This window comes from Heptranchias perlo, chromosome 4 (genome assembly GCF_035084215.1).
Source record: "Heptranchias perlo isolate sHepPer1 chromosome 4, sHepPer1.hap1, whole genome shotgun sequence".
Classification (NCBI taxonomy): Eukaryota; Metazoa; Chordata; class Chondrichthyes; order Hexanchiformes; family Hexanchidae; genus Heptranchias; species Heptranchias perlo.
Genome location: NC_090328.1, coordinates 70,970,986 through 70,986,997, shown reverse-complemented (window position 1 = coordinate 70,986,997; position 16,012 = coordinate 70,970,986). Strand labels below are relative to the sequence as shown.

General features: G+C 40.3%; 1 protein-coding gene across 5 annotated transcripts in view; it reads right to left on the bottom strand.

The window, feature by feature from the left end:
• vps13a (vacuolar protein sorting 13 homolog A) overlaps positions 1 to 16,012 on the bottom strand; it is a 366,579-nt gene that overhangs the window by 122,293 nt on the left and 228,274 nt on the right. For all 5 annotated transcript variants that reach the window (XM_067983108.1, XM_067983109.1, XM_067983112.1 and 2 more), the window contains exons 44-47: positions 11,808 to 12,069; positions 8,422 to 8,582; positions 7,202 to 7,317; positions 4,214 to 4,502 (exon numbers count right to left, since the gene is read on the bottom strand). In XM_067983108.1, the coding sequence (XP_067839209.1) occupies positions 4,214 to 4,502; positions 7,202 to 7,317; positions 8,422 to 8,582; positions 11,808 to 12,069 (828 nt within the window). The remainder of the gene's footprint in view (positions 1 to 4,213; positions 4,503 to 7,201; positions 7,318 to 8,421; positions 8,583 to 11,807; positions 12,070 to 16,012) is intronic.

Genomic DNA, 16,012 nt, shown 5'->3' with positions numbered 1-16,012 from the left:
CCATAGCATTAGGGGCTTGGATGGAGAGAAATTTGTTGAGTGTATTCAGGAGGAATTTCTCATTCAGTATGTGGATGGCCCGACTAGAGAGGGGGCAAAACTTGACCTCCTCTTGGGAAATAAGGAAGGGCAGGTGACAGAAGTGTTAGTGAGGGATCACTTTGGGACCAGTGATCATAATTCCATTAGTTTTAAGATAGCTATGGAGAAGGATAGGTCTGGCCCAAAAGTTAAAATTCTAAATTGGGGAAAGGCCAATTTTGATGGTATTAGACAGGAACTTTCAGAAGTTGATTGGGAGAGTCTGTTGGCAGGCAAAGGGACGTCTGGTAAGTGGGAGGCTTTCAAAAGTGTGTTAACCAGGGTTCAGGGTAAGCACATTCCTTATAAAGTGAAGGGCAAGGCTGGTAGAAGTAGGGAACCTTGGATGACTCGGGAGATTGAGGCACGAGTCAAAAATAAGAAGGAGGCATATGACATGCATAGGCAGCTGGGATCAAGTGGATCCCTTGAAGAGTATAGAGATTGCCGGAGTAGAGTTAAGAGAGAAATCAGGAGGGCAAAAAGGGGATATGAGATTGCTTTGGCAGATCAGGCAAAGGTGAATCCAAAGAGCTTCTACAAATACATAAAGGGCAAAAGGGTAACTAGGGAGAGAGTAGGGCCTCTTAAGGATCAACAAGGTCATCTATGTGCGGAACCACAAGAGATGGGTGAGATCCTGAATGAATATTTCACATCGGTATTTACGGTTGAGAAAGGCATGGATGTTAGGGAACTTGGGGAAATAAATAGTGATGTCTTGAGGAGTGTACATATTACAGAGAGGGAGGTGCTGGAAGTCTTAACGCGCATCAAGGTAGATAAATCTCCGGGACCTGATGAAATGTATCCCAGGACGTTATGGGAGGTTAGGGAGGAAATTGCGGGTCCCCTAGCAGAGATATTTGAATCATCCACCGCTACAGGTGAGGTGCCTGAAGATTGGAGGGTAGCAAATGTTGTGCCTTTGTTTAAGAAGGGCGGCAGGGAAAAGCCTGGGAACTACAGACCAGTGAGCCTGACATCTGTAGTGGGTAAGTTGTTAGAGGGTATTCTGAGGGACAGAATCTACAGGCATTTGGAGAGGCAGGGACTAATTAGGAACAGTCAGCATGGTTTTGTGAGAGGAAAATCATGTCTCACGAATTTGATTGAGTTTTTTGAAGGGGTAACCAAGAAGATAGATGAGGGCTGTGCAGTAGACGTGGTCTACATGGACTTCAGCAAAGCATTTGACAAGGTACCGCATGGTAGGTTGTTACATAAGGTTAAATCTCATGGGATCCAAGGTGAGGTAGCCAATTGGATACAAAATTGGCTTGACGACAGAAGACAGAGGGTGGTTGTCGAGGGTTGTTTTTCAAACTGGATGCCTGTGTCCAGCGGTGTGCCTCAGGGATCGGTGCTGGGTCCGCTGTTATTTGTTATTTATATTAATGATTTGGATGAGAATTTAGAAGGCATGGTTAGTAAGTTTGCAGATGACACCAAGATTGGTGGCATTGTGGACAGTGAAGAAGGTTATCTAGGATTGCAACGGGATCTTGATAAATTGGGCCAGTGGGCCGATGAATGGCAGATGGAGTTTAATTTAGATAAATGTGAGGTGATGCATTTTGGTAGATCGAATCGGGCCAGGACCTACTCCGTTAATGGTAGGGCGTTGGGGAGAGTTATAGAACAAAGAGATCTAGGAGTACAGATTCATAGCTCTTTGAAAGTGGAGTCACAGGTGGATCGGGTGGTGAAGAAGGCATTCAGCATGCTTGGTTTCATTGGTCAGAACATTGAATGCAGGAGTTGGGATGTCTTGTTGAAGTTGTACAGGGCATTGGTGAGGCCACACTTGGAATACTGTGTACAGTTCTGGTCACCCTATTATAGAAAGGATATTATTAAACTAGAAAGAGTGCAGAAAAGATTTACTAGGATGCTACCGGGACTTGATGGTTTGACTTACAGGGAGAGGTTAGACAGACTGGGACTTTATTCCCTGGAGAGTAGGAGGTTAAGGGGTGATCTTATAGAAGTCTATAAAATAATGAGGGGCATAGATAAGGTCGATAGTCAAAATCTTTTCCCAAAGGTAGGGGAGTCTATAACGAGGGGGCACAGATTTAAGGTGAGAGGGGAGAGATACAAAAGGATCCAGAGGGGCAATTTTTTCACTCAAAGGGTGGTGAGTGTCTGGAACGAGCTGCCAGAGGCAGTAGTAGAGGCGGGTACAATTTTGTCTTTTAAAAAGCATTTGGACAGTTACATGGGGAAGATGGGTATCGAGGGATATGGGCCAAGTGCAGGCAATTGGGACTAGCTTAGTGGTATAAACTGGGCGACATGGACATGTTGGGCCGAAGGGCCTGTTTCCATGTTGTAACTTCTATGATTCTATGATTCTATGATTCTGCCTGGTTCTCATTTGTGTTTCTATATTCTGCCTCGGTTCTCACTTGAGCCGAGCTTCTGACCCCATATATTCTTCATCACAAAGACTGCCTATTTCCACCTCTAACACTACGGGCCTGCCCCCACCTAATCCCATCTGCTGCTGAAACACTCATCCATGCCTTTGTCACCTCCAAATTTGACTGTTCCAATGCTCTCTTAACTGGCCTCTCATCCTCCACCCTCCGTAAACTTCAACTCATCCAAAACTCTGCTGCCTATATCCTATCCCACATGAAGTCCCTCTCATCCGTCCTTACTGACTCACATCGATCCCCCAATGCCTCCAATTTAAAATTCTCATCCTTATATTGAAATCCCTTTATGGCCTTGCCCTCCTATCTCTGTAACCGCCTCCAGAACCCCCTTAATCTCTGATTCTTTGACTTGCCTTTTGTGTACCCCCCCACCCTTCTTTCACTCCACCATTGGTGGCCGTGCCTTTAGCCATCTAGGCCCTAGGCTCTGGAATTATTTCCCTAAACATCTCCAGCTCACCACCTCCCTCTCTTCCTTTAAGACCCTCCTTAAAACCCACCTCTTTGACCAAGCTTTTGATCACCCTTCCTAATATCTCTTTCGCTGCATCCACTTTTGTCTGATTATGCCTCAATGAAGCACCTTAAGACATTTTGCTACAGTAAAGGCCCTATATAAATGCAAATTGTTAGCGAGATTTAACCATACTGTTCGAAGTTCAAGCTGGCTGATATGCTGGTTCGTGTACATCTAAGTCCATGTGCCTTGAGTCCAGGCCCTTCGAAGGAGGGCTTCTCAAACAAAGAGAATAAGATTATGGTTGTGAAGAGACACAGCTGCTGGCATCACCGTCAGGACCCAAATGCAGCTTTGTTTTCTTTTTTGAGAGTGGACTATTTGAGTTGCATGGTTGTGAGGTGATTTAATGGTAAATGTGTAGATGTCCAGAGAGATCTTGAACTGAGCATGTACAAAGGACATATACATCACTGAGCCCAGTGGGATGGACAAGCAATCTTGTCTTCCCTAAAATACTAGGAACCTGTTGGGCTATTGGCTTTTAGATAGCATTTGTATGGAACAACTATCTAAGCAAGCATAGAAATGAAGGTGCTGTAGTACAGTAAAGTTGCCACCACCAAATAACACTTAGATGCTGACTTCAATCACAATAATTTTGAATCCTAGTGCCGTTACCAACCAAAGCAAATTTGACGTGATAATCAGTATCTCTTTTCTGACTGTCTAAAGAATTTTAACATAACATTAACTGTTTCAAAGTGGAGATTCAACACTGAGAATGAAGAATTGTTCTGGTTGCTTTGTTTAGTGACATCAATTTTTCACTTGAGTTGGTTAAATAAAACAGTTAAAAATGACTTCAAATTGTCAAAGGGTTGACAAAATAACTCTAAACTGATCCAGAGTTCCATGCAAAAATAGGCAAGAAATCAAAAAGTCTTACGCTTTGGAGAACAGTAATTAATTGCACTATTAATGAGAGATAAAACTAAAATGAAGGATTGAGCAGGAAAGACTAGAACATGCTAATTTATACTGTTTAGAAAATGACAGATTATGTGGTTCTTAAGAAACGACCATGAAATAAAACTCTTAAAAGGAACAGCGTCCCTGGTTCCCTGTTTATGGTGGCAGGATCTTACTGTATGTGGAGAAAGAATAACTGAGAAAACATACTTTTGACCATGAGTATAGGTACACTCACAAAACACACAGGTAAACTTACCTCTGTTAAGGAAACACTGACTGTATAAGGCAAAAGATTTTGAAGAATTGCAATAGGCCATAAGTGGAGAACATAAGCATTATTATTTTCATCAGGATTGTCAGATGTCAGTGTGTCGTGCATTGCAACTATATTGATCATTAGCGAGTCCCGCTCATCACCTCTAGATAATAGGCATTTGCGATGAAACACTATTTCAGTACTTGTGTTTACGTGACCAAAAGTGATTGCTTCACAGGGAGCATATAGTTCCTTGTCCTTTATTATTAGCTGTAAACGGAGATCTGATCTGAAAACAAACATTAGCAAAACAAAATGTGTTAAAATTAGGTATTCAGAATTTCAATAAATTTGTATAAATTAAAACAAATGAGTCCTGTAATTTGAAAGGGTATCAAAATTCAGACTTTAAGATCAGGTATGGAACGAGTAGATGCACAAGAAAGCTTCCTCTACTCTGCCTCGAAACAAGGTTTTCAACAACAACTTGAATTTATTTAGCACATTTAACATAGAATAAACATCTCGAGGCACTTTAGAGTTGTAAGAAAAAACATGGCCACCAAGCCAAAGAAGGAGATATTAAGAGGGGTGACCAAAAGCTTAATCAAAGAGGTAGGTTTTAACGTGTCTTAAAGGAGGAGAGGGAAGTGGAGACATAATTGGGTATAGGGAGGGAATTCCAAAGGAGACTGAAGGCATAGCTGCCAATGGTGGTGCGAAGGGGGGGGGTTGGTGCACAAGAGCCCAGAGTTATGGGAACAAAGAGCTTTATTGGCTGGGGGGGGGTGCAAAGAGGGGCTTGTAGCACTGGAGAAGTTTACTTCGAGCCATGGAGGGATTGAAACACAAGGATGAGAATTTTAAATTGCAGGTGTTAGAGGACCAGCAGCCAATGCAGGTCAGTAAGGACAGGAATGATGGGTGAGTAGAATGCGATGTGGGATTGGATATGAACAGCAGTTTTGGATGAGTCGAAGTTTACAGAGGGTGGAGAATGGCCAGCCAGGAAAGCATTGGAATAGTCGTAACAAAAATATGTAAGGATTTTAGTGACAGGTGGGTTGAGGTAGGGGTGGAAACTGATGATTATAGGGAGGTGAAAGTAGGTGGTCTTTGTGATGGAGAAAATATGGGGCTGGAAGCTTAGCTCAGGGTTGTGAACAGGTGGGGGGAGACGGGGGGTGGTGAGAAGGAAGGATGGAGTTGATTAGGGCCGTAGAGGATGGCTTTGGTCTTCCCAGTGTTTAACTGGAAGAAACTGGCTCATCCAAGACTGCATTTCAGACAAGCACTCTTATAATAGATGCAGGGAATGGGTCGAGAAAAGTGGTGGAGAGGTATAGCTTGGTGACTTTAGCTGACCCTATGTCTCCCAGTTTCTTGGTGGAAGAGCATTTTAGGTCATTTTCCTTCAGTTTTGACAAAATGGAATTTAGTCATAATTCACCAGCAACTTTTCCTTGCTGAAGGTAGTTTAATCTTCATCATTCATTGACAAAAGCACAAACTTCACTTATAATTAGGATACTACCTGATACCAAGGGGGAGGGGGGAAGCACCTAGAGATACTAGGGGAGAAATTTGTGTAGTGCTGGAAACCGCCCAAAGAAACGGCCAGAGGCTTGCTGGAAATTGGGCTTTGCGGTTTCATCTCCATAAAATCGGTGAGCTGTGGATGCCAACTGGCTATCTCAATGTCGCTCGTCGGTAGAGGCCTTAGGAAATTCAGCCGGCTCCAACACGAACACCAAATCAGCCCACAGTATTTGTGGAACGAAGAGGAGTACCCCTCACCCAATGCCCACACACATGCGCTTCCACTAGGATCCCTGAATTGTGTGATCTGTAGGTGGAACCCTAGAAAATTGTTTCCTCTCTAACCTCGAGTTTTGAGGCCAATTTTAGCATCCTTACTACTGCCACAGCTCCACCATAGGAACGCAGCTCTTTATTAATCTGATTTCAGACCAACATACTCCTATTCATTCAGTGAGGGACAGTGGAGTGATAAACACAGATGTCATGTGAAGCTACCAAAAACTGCTAAAGTTATTAATTTAAAATCTCTAAAAATTTGTTCGATCATAAACATATTAAAGCTAACAGGATATATATTGGAAGCCATTAGCTTATTAAAAAAAACATCACTCTTATGCTTATAGTTTCACTTAGGCACATAATTAACTGTTGGAGGTGCCGTCTTTCCGATGAGACAATAAACCCGAGAGGCCTGCCCTCTCAGGTGGATGTAAAAGATCCTGCACTAATCAAAGAAGAGCAGGGGAGCTCTCCCAGTGTCCTGGCCAGCATTTATCCCATAACCAACACCTAAAACAGATGATCTGGGCATTTATTTAATTGCTGTTTGTGGGTCCTTACTGTGCACAAATTGGTTGCCTACACTACTACACTTTAAAAGTACTTCATTGGATGTAAAGCGCTTTGGGAAATGGTGACATCGTGAATGGCGCTATGTAAATGCAAGTTCTCTCTTTCTAGTTTGGAAAAAAATATTCTGGTTGTGACTTTAACGTTGGAAAATTATTTAAATAAACAAAAACAAAATTGTGAATCATAGTGGAGGCTGGAATTTGCACAAAATAAACTACACATATAATGATCATCGTAATTTACAAGCAACATTTGTATTTGACACCATTTAGTGATTTTGTTAACCTATCAATTCCTGACACGTATCCTCTACTTATTGAGATACTGCACTATGTGTAATTACAGTGCACCATATGCAGCTGGCATAATTCAGTAATTTTGCTAAATTACAAGTTCCTGATGTGCATTTTCTATTTATTGAGAAATACTGGATTGTGTAAAACCCAGTGAGTTTCAACCATAAAAGTATTGAAAAGTGAATTCCTCCTCAGATTATTTTACCTATATTGTAACAAAAGTCATTTTTAATACAATAAAAATTGCTCCATAAAAAATTACAATACTTAGAAAAAAAATATTATTTAGTTCAAGTACCTGTAAGAAAGCAGAGGGACATTGAACTCTTCGTTCGGCTGAATTGTACCAAGAATCTTCAAATCAGATTCCACATCTTCAAATACTTTGAAAGGCACTGAAAAGTGATTCTTTATCTGTAATTTACAAGGTTAAACTAAATGAAGGTGTAATTCCATAATGGAAAACGTTATAAATTCAATATAGAAATTCCAACTATATCCAAAAAAAAACTTTCGCATCATCGATTTTCCCCTTATTTCAGTAGTGGGTGTATCACTGATAGATACAGTGCAATACTCTTGAAATATCGACTTTTATGGAACTCCTTACTTGTACATATTCATATTAAATTACTTCAATCGTATTAGCCTCACCTGTGCTGGTGTAGTAGCATGCTCATAAGATAAATCATTCCTGTAATAGTCTAATGACTGAGGATCATCACTCATGTGGGTGAACTGCCAAGGGCATTGGTGCCGAATTTCCACCCTGGTCTGTGAGGGAATAATTTATTCAAAAGGTCTCAGATCCAGGATAGGGAATGCCCTCTGGATTTATTTGGTACTACAAAATATCTGAAGTAAAAGTAATTAATTCCTTGGTCCATTAAACCCTGTTCAACCTAAGAAGAAACCAGAATATGGGCTACCTCTGCTGTGAAAATTGAAACCAGTGGGGATCTCTCAGGTGATCTGAGCACACCAGTTCTTTGAAAGGAGTTGATTCAAAGTGAATGAGTATTATAATCCTTGCTGTCTTCCTGACCTATACATACATAGAAATCTGTTCCTACCCTCTTCAATTTTAAAAGGCAACTCCTTATCTGGGGATTATGCTGAGCACCTTAGTGTTTTTCTCCATTTTTGGATCATACTATTCTGGAAAATACATAAATCAAAAGCAAAATACTGTGGATGCTGGAAATCTGAAATTAAAAACAGAAAATGCTGGAAATACTCAGCAACTCAGGCAGTATCTGTGGAGAAAGGGACAGAGTTAACATTTCAGGTCGATGACCCTCAGTTTTGACGAAGGGTCAGCGACCTGAAACATTAACTCTTTCTTTCACCACAGACGCTGCCTGACTTGCTGAGTATTTCCAGCATTTTCTGCTTTTATTTCCAGAGAATACATAGGTGTATGAAGCAGAACAAATAAAAAAACAAATCATGCATTAAGATATTTAATGACAACCATATCACTCTAAAGAATTACAGCGGTTAATGTGAACAGTATACCTGAACAGGGGAACGGATCGTTATTCTCTTGCTTCCTTGCACTGCATCAATTTGACATACAATGGATCGCTCAACAGTTGATTCCTCATGTGTAATACTGTACAGGCGACGGCCTAACTTAGTTAGTGGAATTTTGTCTGCAGGAGTGTGGCCCCGAGGAGCTGCATGTAATGAAATGTAACAAAGGCAAAATGGTTTACTGAACAACAATGACATTAGGTATTCCGCTGATACATATTACTCATTTCCTGTTTGAATATATTCAATGCTGTATTAGCCCCCAGATAACAAATTAGCATTGATTACAAAAGCCTCACAGCAGAAAAATGTTGACATTATATATAAAATTAAAAACTATACACACTTAAATATATTTTATTCAGTAGTTTCCAAAATATACATTTGTTGTCTTTTGTGCAAGCTATTTTTCACAATATTTGTTTCACAAACATGGTAATTTTATATATTTTTCTTGTAAGCCTAAAAACAGATTATCTACCTCAGTAGTGTTTTCCATATTCTTCAAACTGTACTAAACTACATACACCAGTTGTCATGTAAGATAGGATAGGGAGAAAGTGGAATGCGCAAGGACATTATCCTTTTAAGATGTGTCTTTTAAAAGAGCTCTGACTGCAGACTTTACGGATTTGTTTAAAAAGCAACCGAATGAAGTGCACATTTCCTGAAGTTTTAATACAACAGTATAACTTTGGTTACATGCCACCCAACAGTCCCTTTTAAAAGAGTTAAAACTGCAAATGCTCTCTTAAGGGGTCTATACGGATAATGTATTAAACTTTGCATACAGAAGTTGGAGCACAGCCATGCTGAAGCAGCAACATGGATTTGCAAGAAACTTGCAGACATTCCTTGCTGCATATTTTCCAGTTTCAGATTTTCCTGAAACTATCAATGTTGTAACACTGTTGAATCTCTAGGTGTTCTAAGCAAGCTCTTTCAAAATTTAAGTTGTTGGTAAGAAACTGAGGGCTTCTGTGCCTGGCATGAATGTTCATCTGAATCAGTTCTTCCTGATAAGAGATCTTGAAGGACTGATTAATGCAAAGGGTCAGAGAATTCTCGATCCAGAGGTTCCTTGGTCCATATAGGGTCACAAGAATAACTATTATTTGCACAACTTTAATTTTGTGAATGATCTGTATTAGATGGGGAAATAAAGGAAATATATCTAGGACTGTGGCTCTGACATCTCAAAACCTAAACCACAATCATAAAATCCATCTCTAGGTAATCTCATTTGTCAAAGGTAGAATGGGTCATCTAGGAATTCAGCTTCTATACAAGCTGTAATTCACCCCTGTTGAGGGTATTCATCATCTTGTTCTGAGCTCCTACTACGTGGTAGACTAACAGATCCAATGGATTCAGTTTTCACCAGTGCCATTTCTGTATGGTATTGAGACAATGGAACATGTCCTACTTTACTTACTGATATAGTCAACTCCAGTTGTGTTGGCAGTCTATACCTTCAAGGTACTGTGTAGGAAATCCTCAAGGTGACTCACCATGAGCCAAATTGCTCAGAATTTGTGTTTGTTTACATCCCGTAAGTCATAGGGAGAATCCCATACTCACTTTGCCAGTGTCCTATGAAGCAAGCATCCCACAATGGAAGCTCAAGTCACCATCAGTGATAGTGATAGGGGCAGAAGCCACAGTCCATCCAACACATTAATGCCATGTACCGGTGGATGGTGATGAGTATATTACAGCTTATAACTATTTCTAAGGGCAGTGGAGAATGAAGAGCACACCAATACACAAGAAAATTCCTTTGTAAGGGCTACATGAACAAATAAGCACATATCACCATAGAGATGGCTAATAGCATCAGGTCTAGGAGAGTGAGGTAATGCTGCATTCATATATTGAACCCCATCTGGATTGCAAACAATTACGCTTGAATGTTGATAAATCGGTCTGGCAGGGAAGATACACCCTTCCATGTCAGGAAATGTGCTCCAATGAAAATTTTTTTTTTTTTTTTTAAAACCACACACAACTGGAACTTCAGTAAAAAGCATAAAACTTGCAAATACCGGAAAACGGGGGAAAAAAAAAATCTGAAAATGCTGGAAATATTCAATGGGTCAGTCATCATCTGAGGATAGAAAAGATAAGTTAATGTTTCAGGTATAACCCTTCATCAGAATTGGTGAAGTTCTGTTTATAATGATACCTGAAATGTTAATTTGTCTGTTTTCTCTACATTTGGAATTTCGTCTTGATTGAACATCTGACATAATTTTCTTTCAGGAACAGTTCTTGGATACAACATTGCTCAAGGATGAGATTATATAAACCACTGGAAAGATCATGTGACTTGGACGATTCGTTAGTACATGGAAATCACTGAATAAAGAATTACATATTTTTGAAAATAATAGCTTTGTTTACTATTTGAAAGGATATTTGAGTTGTCAGATATTCAAATCCATCAGCAATCAGTGTTTATACAAAGCATACAGGATGAGGAACAGAGATACAATTTATACCCTATGAATGGGCTGATATGCTACCTCATGAGTGATAAGGTTGTTCAAGAACCAAATTCTCCCTTGCATGAAGTTCTGCACATGCAACACCCTATGTCCATGTTGAGCTGCACTAGTTCCTGTTGAATTAGTTTCAAGATCCTCATCTCTTTTAAATTCCTCCAAGGCCTCACACCACCCTATGAGTTATCTTCTCCACCCACAGTCTACACCCTCCTTTCCTTAGACTTTGGGTTTTTGCTTATTATCTGCTCCCTCATTGGAGGCTGACATTTTAGTCACTCACCTTCTTTGCTCTTTGGAACCCTATCCAAAACCAATTTGCCTGACTATCTCAATCAATACCTTTAAAAATCTTAATCTCTCTCCCTGTTTGTCACTTTGTTTTCTCCCTTAATTTCTCTTTTCCCATTGAGCGTCCACTTATCCCCTTTGTAAAATGCTTGGAGAGATTCTTTTACATGATTCACAAATGAGATTTAGATCATATTCCACAACTCATAATCGCATGTTCTTTTATACTACACATTAGGTAAGTACTTAGAATGTTTATAATTAGACATCTATTTTCATTTTAATGGAAACTAAATTGGAGGGTAGATTGGAAAGTGATTCTGGTTATATTATTGTGAAGCTTTTTTTCAGCTCAAGTTGCTTTCTTGCCTCAATTTTGATGTTAACACTACTAAATACAAATTACATTTTATAGGTATATCAAACAGTTCCAACATTTTCGAGACAACAATCTTCAATTAAAGCAAAGCACGTCACAAAGGTAGTCATTTCACAATTAAAGAAATAATGAACTTGCATTTACCTTGCAATTACCCCCTTGATAGTTTCTTTACAGAAAAATAATGCACTTACTCAGTGAAATATAAAACAATTTGCTATTCGTATCAGTCAGGTTTGACAGCTGCTCCTTTCCATTCTTAGTTCGTTGGTAATCCATATTGAGAAACTCTCCATCTTTTAGTTCATAAGTCAATTTTTTAGAATTTTTGTCAATGACGATAAACGAATCACTAGGAGAAATTGTAGCAGCAAGTCCAAGGGAATTCTTGATTGCAAAAGGTGCTTGATCTTTCTGAAAAATGTCACTAGTTTGACCAGCAGCTTCAGCAAATGCCTAGAAAGTTAAATGCAAGATATAATTCAGCATCTGTGCAATGTGTCCAATTCCTAAATATATGAGGACGCTTTTCATACATAAAAAAATCCTGTAATGTATTCTTTTGCATATACTGTTAAAAAGTGCAGACATCTAGTTTGTTTTCTTTCTCTTTCTGTAATACTTTTTTTTTGAAGAGAGAAACAGTAATAACTGACATATTTTAAGAACATAAGAAATAGGAGCAGGAGTAGGCCATCCGACCCCTCGAGCCTGCTCCGCCATTCAACAAAATCATGGCTGATCATCAACCTCAACGCCATTTTCCTGCACCATCCCCATATCCCTTGATGCCTTTAATATATAGAAATCTATCGATCTCTGTTTTGAATGTAATCAATGACTGAAGTTCCACAGCCCTCTGGGGTAGAGATTTCCAAAGATTCACCACCCTCTGAGTGAAGAAATGTCTCCTCATCTCAGTCCTAAATGGCCTACCCTTTGTTCTGAGACTGTGACCCCTGGTTCCAGATTCCCCAGCCAGGGGAAACATCCTCCCTGCATCTACCCTGTCAAGCCCTGTAAGAATTTTGTATGTTTCAATGAGATTACCTCTCATTCTTCTAAACTCTAGAATACAGGCCTAGTCGACTCAATCTCTCCTCATACGACAATCCCGCCATCCCAGGAATCAGTCGGCTGAACCTTTGTTGCACTACCTCTATGGCAAGTATATCCTTTCTTAGGTAAGGAGACCAAAATTGTACACAATACTCCAGATGCAGTCTCACCAAGGCCCTATATAATTTCAGTAAGACATCCTTACTCCTGAACTCAAATCCTCTTGTAATAATGGCCAACATACCATTTGCCTTCCTAATTGCTTGCTGCACCTGCATGTTAGCTTTCAGTGACTCATGTACAAGAACACCCAGGGCCCTCTGAACATCAATATTTCCCAATCTTTTACCAGTTAAAAAATTCACAAGATATATTGCCTATCTTCTAGGGTCTTTTTTAGTTTACCAAGGACCATTGTCCACACACTGCTGGAGTGCTCGAGCATCAGATCACATTAGCTGGGAAATATCACAAAGGGACATAATGGCACCAGTCTGCACTGGCAGAGATTACTCCCTGGTGCTTTCATTTAGGACATCCTGCAGCCTTTGGAACCAGTCCCACTTGGTACGAGCTTTAAAGTGCAGGTTGAAGTTACAAGCGGCTGTTGATTACAAAAACAATGGTGGCTATCAACTACAATTAAGGCATAAGGCCCTTTATGCAGTGCCTGAAACCAATACTGGTAAAGGCCAATTTCATTAATAAAGATGATGTCACCTTTGGACAAAATTATAAAAATATTGATGAATTTTGAAGAATTCTGAATAATTATGTACAAAGGTGGCTTATCTGAAGGTTTGGTGCTGCTTGTACTGAATCATAGAAAGTTACGGCACAGTAGGAGGCCATTCGGCCCATCGTGGGTGCTGGCCGAATAAGAGCTATCCAGCTTAATACCACTTTCCAGCACTTGGTCCATAGCCCTGTAGGTTGTGGCACTTCAAGTGCACATCCAAGTACTTTTTAAATGAGTTGAGAGTTCCTGCCTCTACCACCCTTTCAGGCAGTGAGTTCCAGGCCCCCACCAACCTCTGGGTGAAAAGATTTTTTCTCATCTCCCCTCTAACCCTTCTACCAATTACTTTAAATCTATGCCCCTGGTCACTGACCGCTCTGCTAAGTTAAATAGTCCTCCTTATCCACTCTATCTTGTAGAGTCAGAATTTTATATACCTCAATTAAATCTCCCCTCAGCCTCCTTTGATCCAAAGAAAACAATCTCAGCCTATCCAATCTTTTATTATAGCTAAAATTCCCCAGCCCTGGCAACATCCTCGTAAATTTCCTCTGTACCCTCTCTAGTGCAGTCACATCTTACTTGCAATATGACAACCAGAACTGTACACAGTATTCAAGCTGTTTTATACACTTCTAGCATAACCACCCTGCTCTTATATTCTATGCCTTGGCTAATAAAGGAAGGTATCCCGTAGGCCTTTTTAACCACCTTATCTACCTGTCGTCCTACTTTCAGGGATCTGTGGACGTGCACTCCAACATCCCTCTGTTCCTCTACACCGCTCAGTATCCTCCCATTTATTGTGTACTCCCTTGCCTTGTTTGCCCTCCCCAAATGCATTACCTCACACTTCTCTGGATTGAATTCCATTTGCCACTTTTCTGCCCACCAGACCAGTCCATTGATATAAGAACATAAGAACATAAGAAATTAGAGCAGGAGTAGGCCAATCGGCCCCTCGAGCCTGCTCCGCCATTCAATAAGATCATGGCTGATCTGATCCCAACCACAAATCTAAAGAACACAAGAAGTCGGAGCAGGACCCGGCCACATAGCCCCTGGGCCCTCTCCGCCACCCACAGGGCATTGACCGATCCGAACTCAGCTTCATGTCCAATTTCCTGCCCGCTCCCCATAACCCCATATCTTCCTGCAGTCTACAGCTTTCCTCCTCATTATCAACCACATGGCCAATTTTTGTATCATCTGCAAACTTCTTGATCAAGCCTCCCCACATTCAAGTCCAAATCATTAATATATACCACAAAAAGCAAGGGACCTAGTACTGAGCCTTGAAGCACCCCACTGGAAACAGCTTTTCAGTTGCAAAAACACTCATCAACCATTACCCTTTTCTTCCTGCCACTGAGCCAATTTTGGATCCAACTAGCCACTTTCCCTTGAATCCCATGGGCTTTTACTTTTTTGACCAGTCTGCCATGTGGGACCTTGTCAAAAGCCTTGCTAAAATCCACGTACACTACATCAAATGTGTTATCCTCATCAACCCTCCTTGTTAGCTCCTCAGTACTAGGTCCCTTGCTTTTTGTGGTATATATTAATGATTTGGACTAGAATGTGTGGGGCGAGATCAAGAAGTTTACAAATGATACAAAAATTGGCCGTGTGGCTGATAGTGAGGAGGAAATAAACTTTGTTATGGAAAATGGGTGAAATACTTGCAATAGAGCAAACAGTTCACCAGGCTGGTAAAAATGAAGTAATGCTCCAGGATAGGGCTCACCCTATATACCACACAGGAGTGGAAAGGTTTTGTGAGGACATCATAAAATGTCCAAAAGGGAAGTCCTCCCCTTATGTGATTTTTCCCTCCAATGAATGTGGCTTAGTGCTGGAGGATGTCAGCTGAAGAATTAAGCCAACTTCAGGGACTGACTACTTCTTTAGTAGTCTCTTAAGTCATGCCACTACCACAAAACTGAATTTAACTTATGAATAAATCTACCAAACTGCAATTATCAGAAAACTGACTTCTAATTATTAATAAGATCAAATATGTATAATCTTAAATTTAGTTTCAAAACATGCAAATATATTATGGAATTTCTTTATTTTCTTTACCTGCAAATGATCATTTTATAAAGTGACCACATGATAATGTGTAAATCCTTCAATGAGGTTTCTGTGCTGTAAATTCTATATCACATCACTAGAGGCTACCTTCTCCCCATCAATATTCATATTATCCAGACATATGCAAACAACAATCCACAAAATATTACAGATTCCAAAAAAGGTTATCACTTACAAAACAAAATAGTTAAATAATTCAACAGTTTTCAACACTGATGTTTCTGCTTTTTTGGGTCAGTTTGGTGTCTGACATATGAAACCCATCACCATGCTTAAAATTCTCAAAACCAAGCCGCTGAGAAATTTGCACAGCTGGAGTTTTTGTTTGATCAATATGGAGAGACATAGCCCACTTGCCTGAATCCAGAGAGCTTAGGTTCAGCTCGGCAAGAGCCAAAGGTTAAGGGCCACAAATTGTGCTCAGGGGCACCGCTCAAGTTGAACAGGCCAATGCTGCTCAGCTTTACAGCACAATGCTGGTAAGCAAATTAACAGTAATGAAGA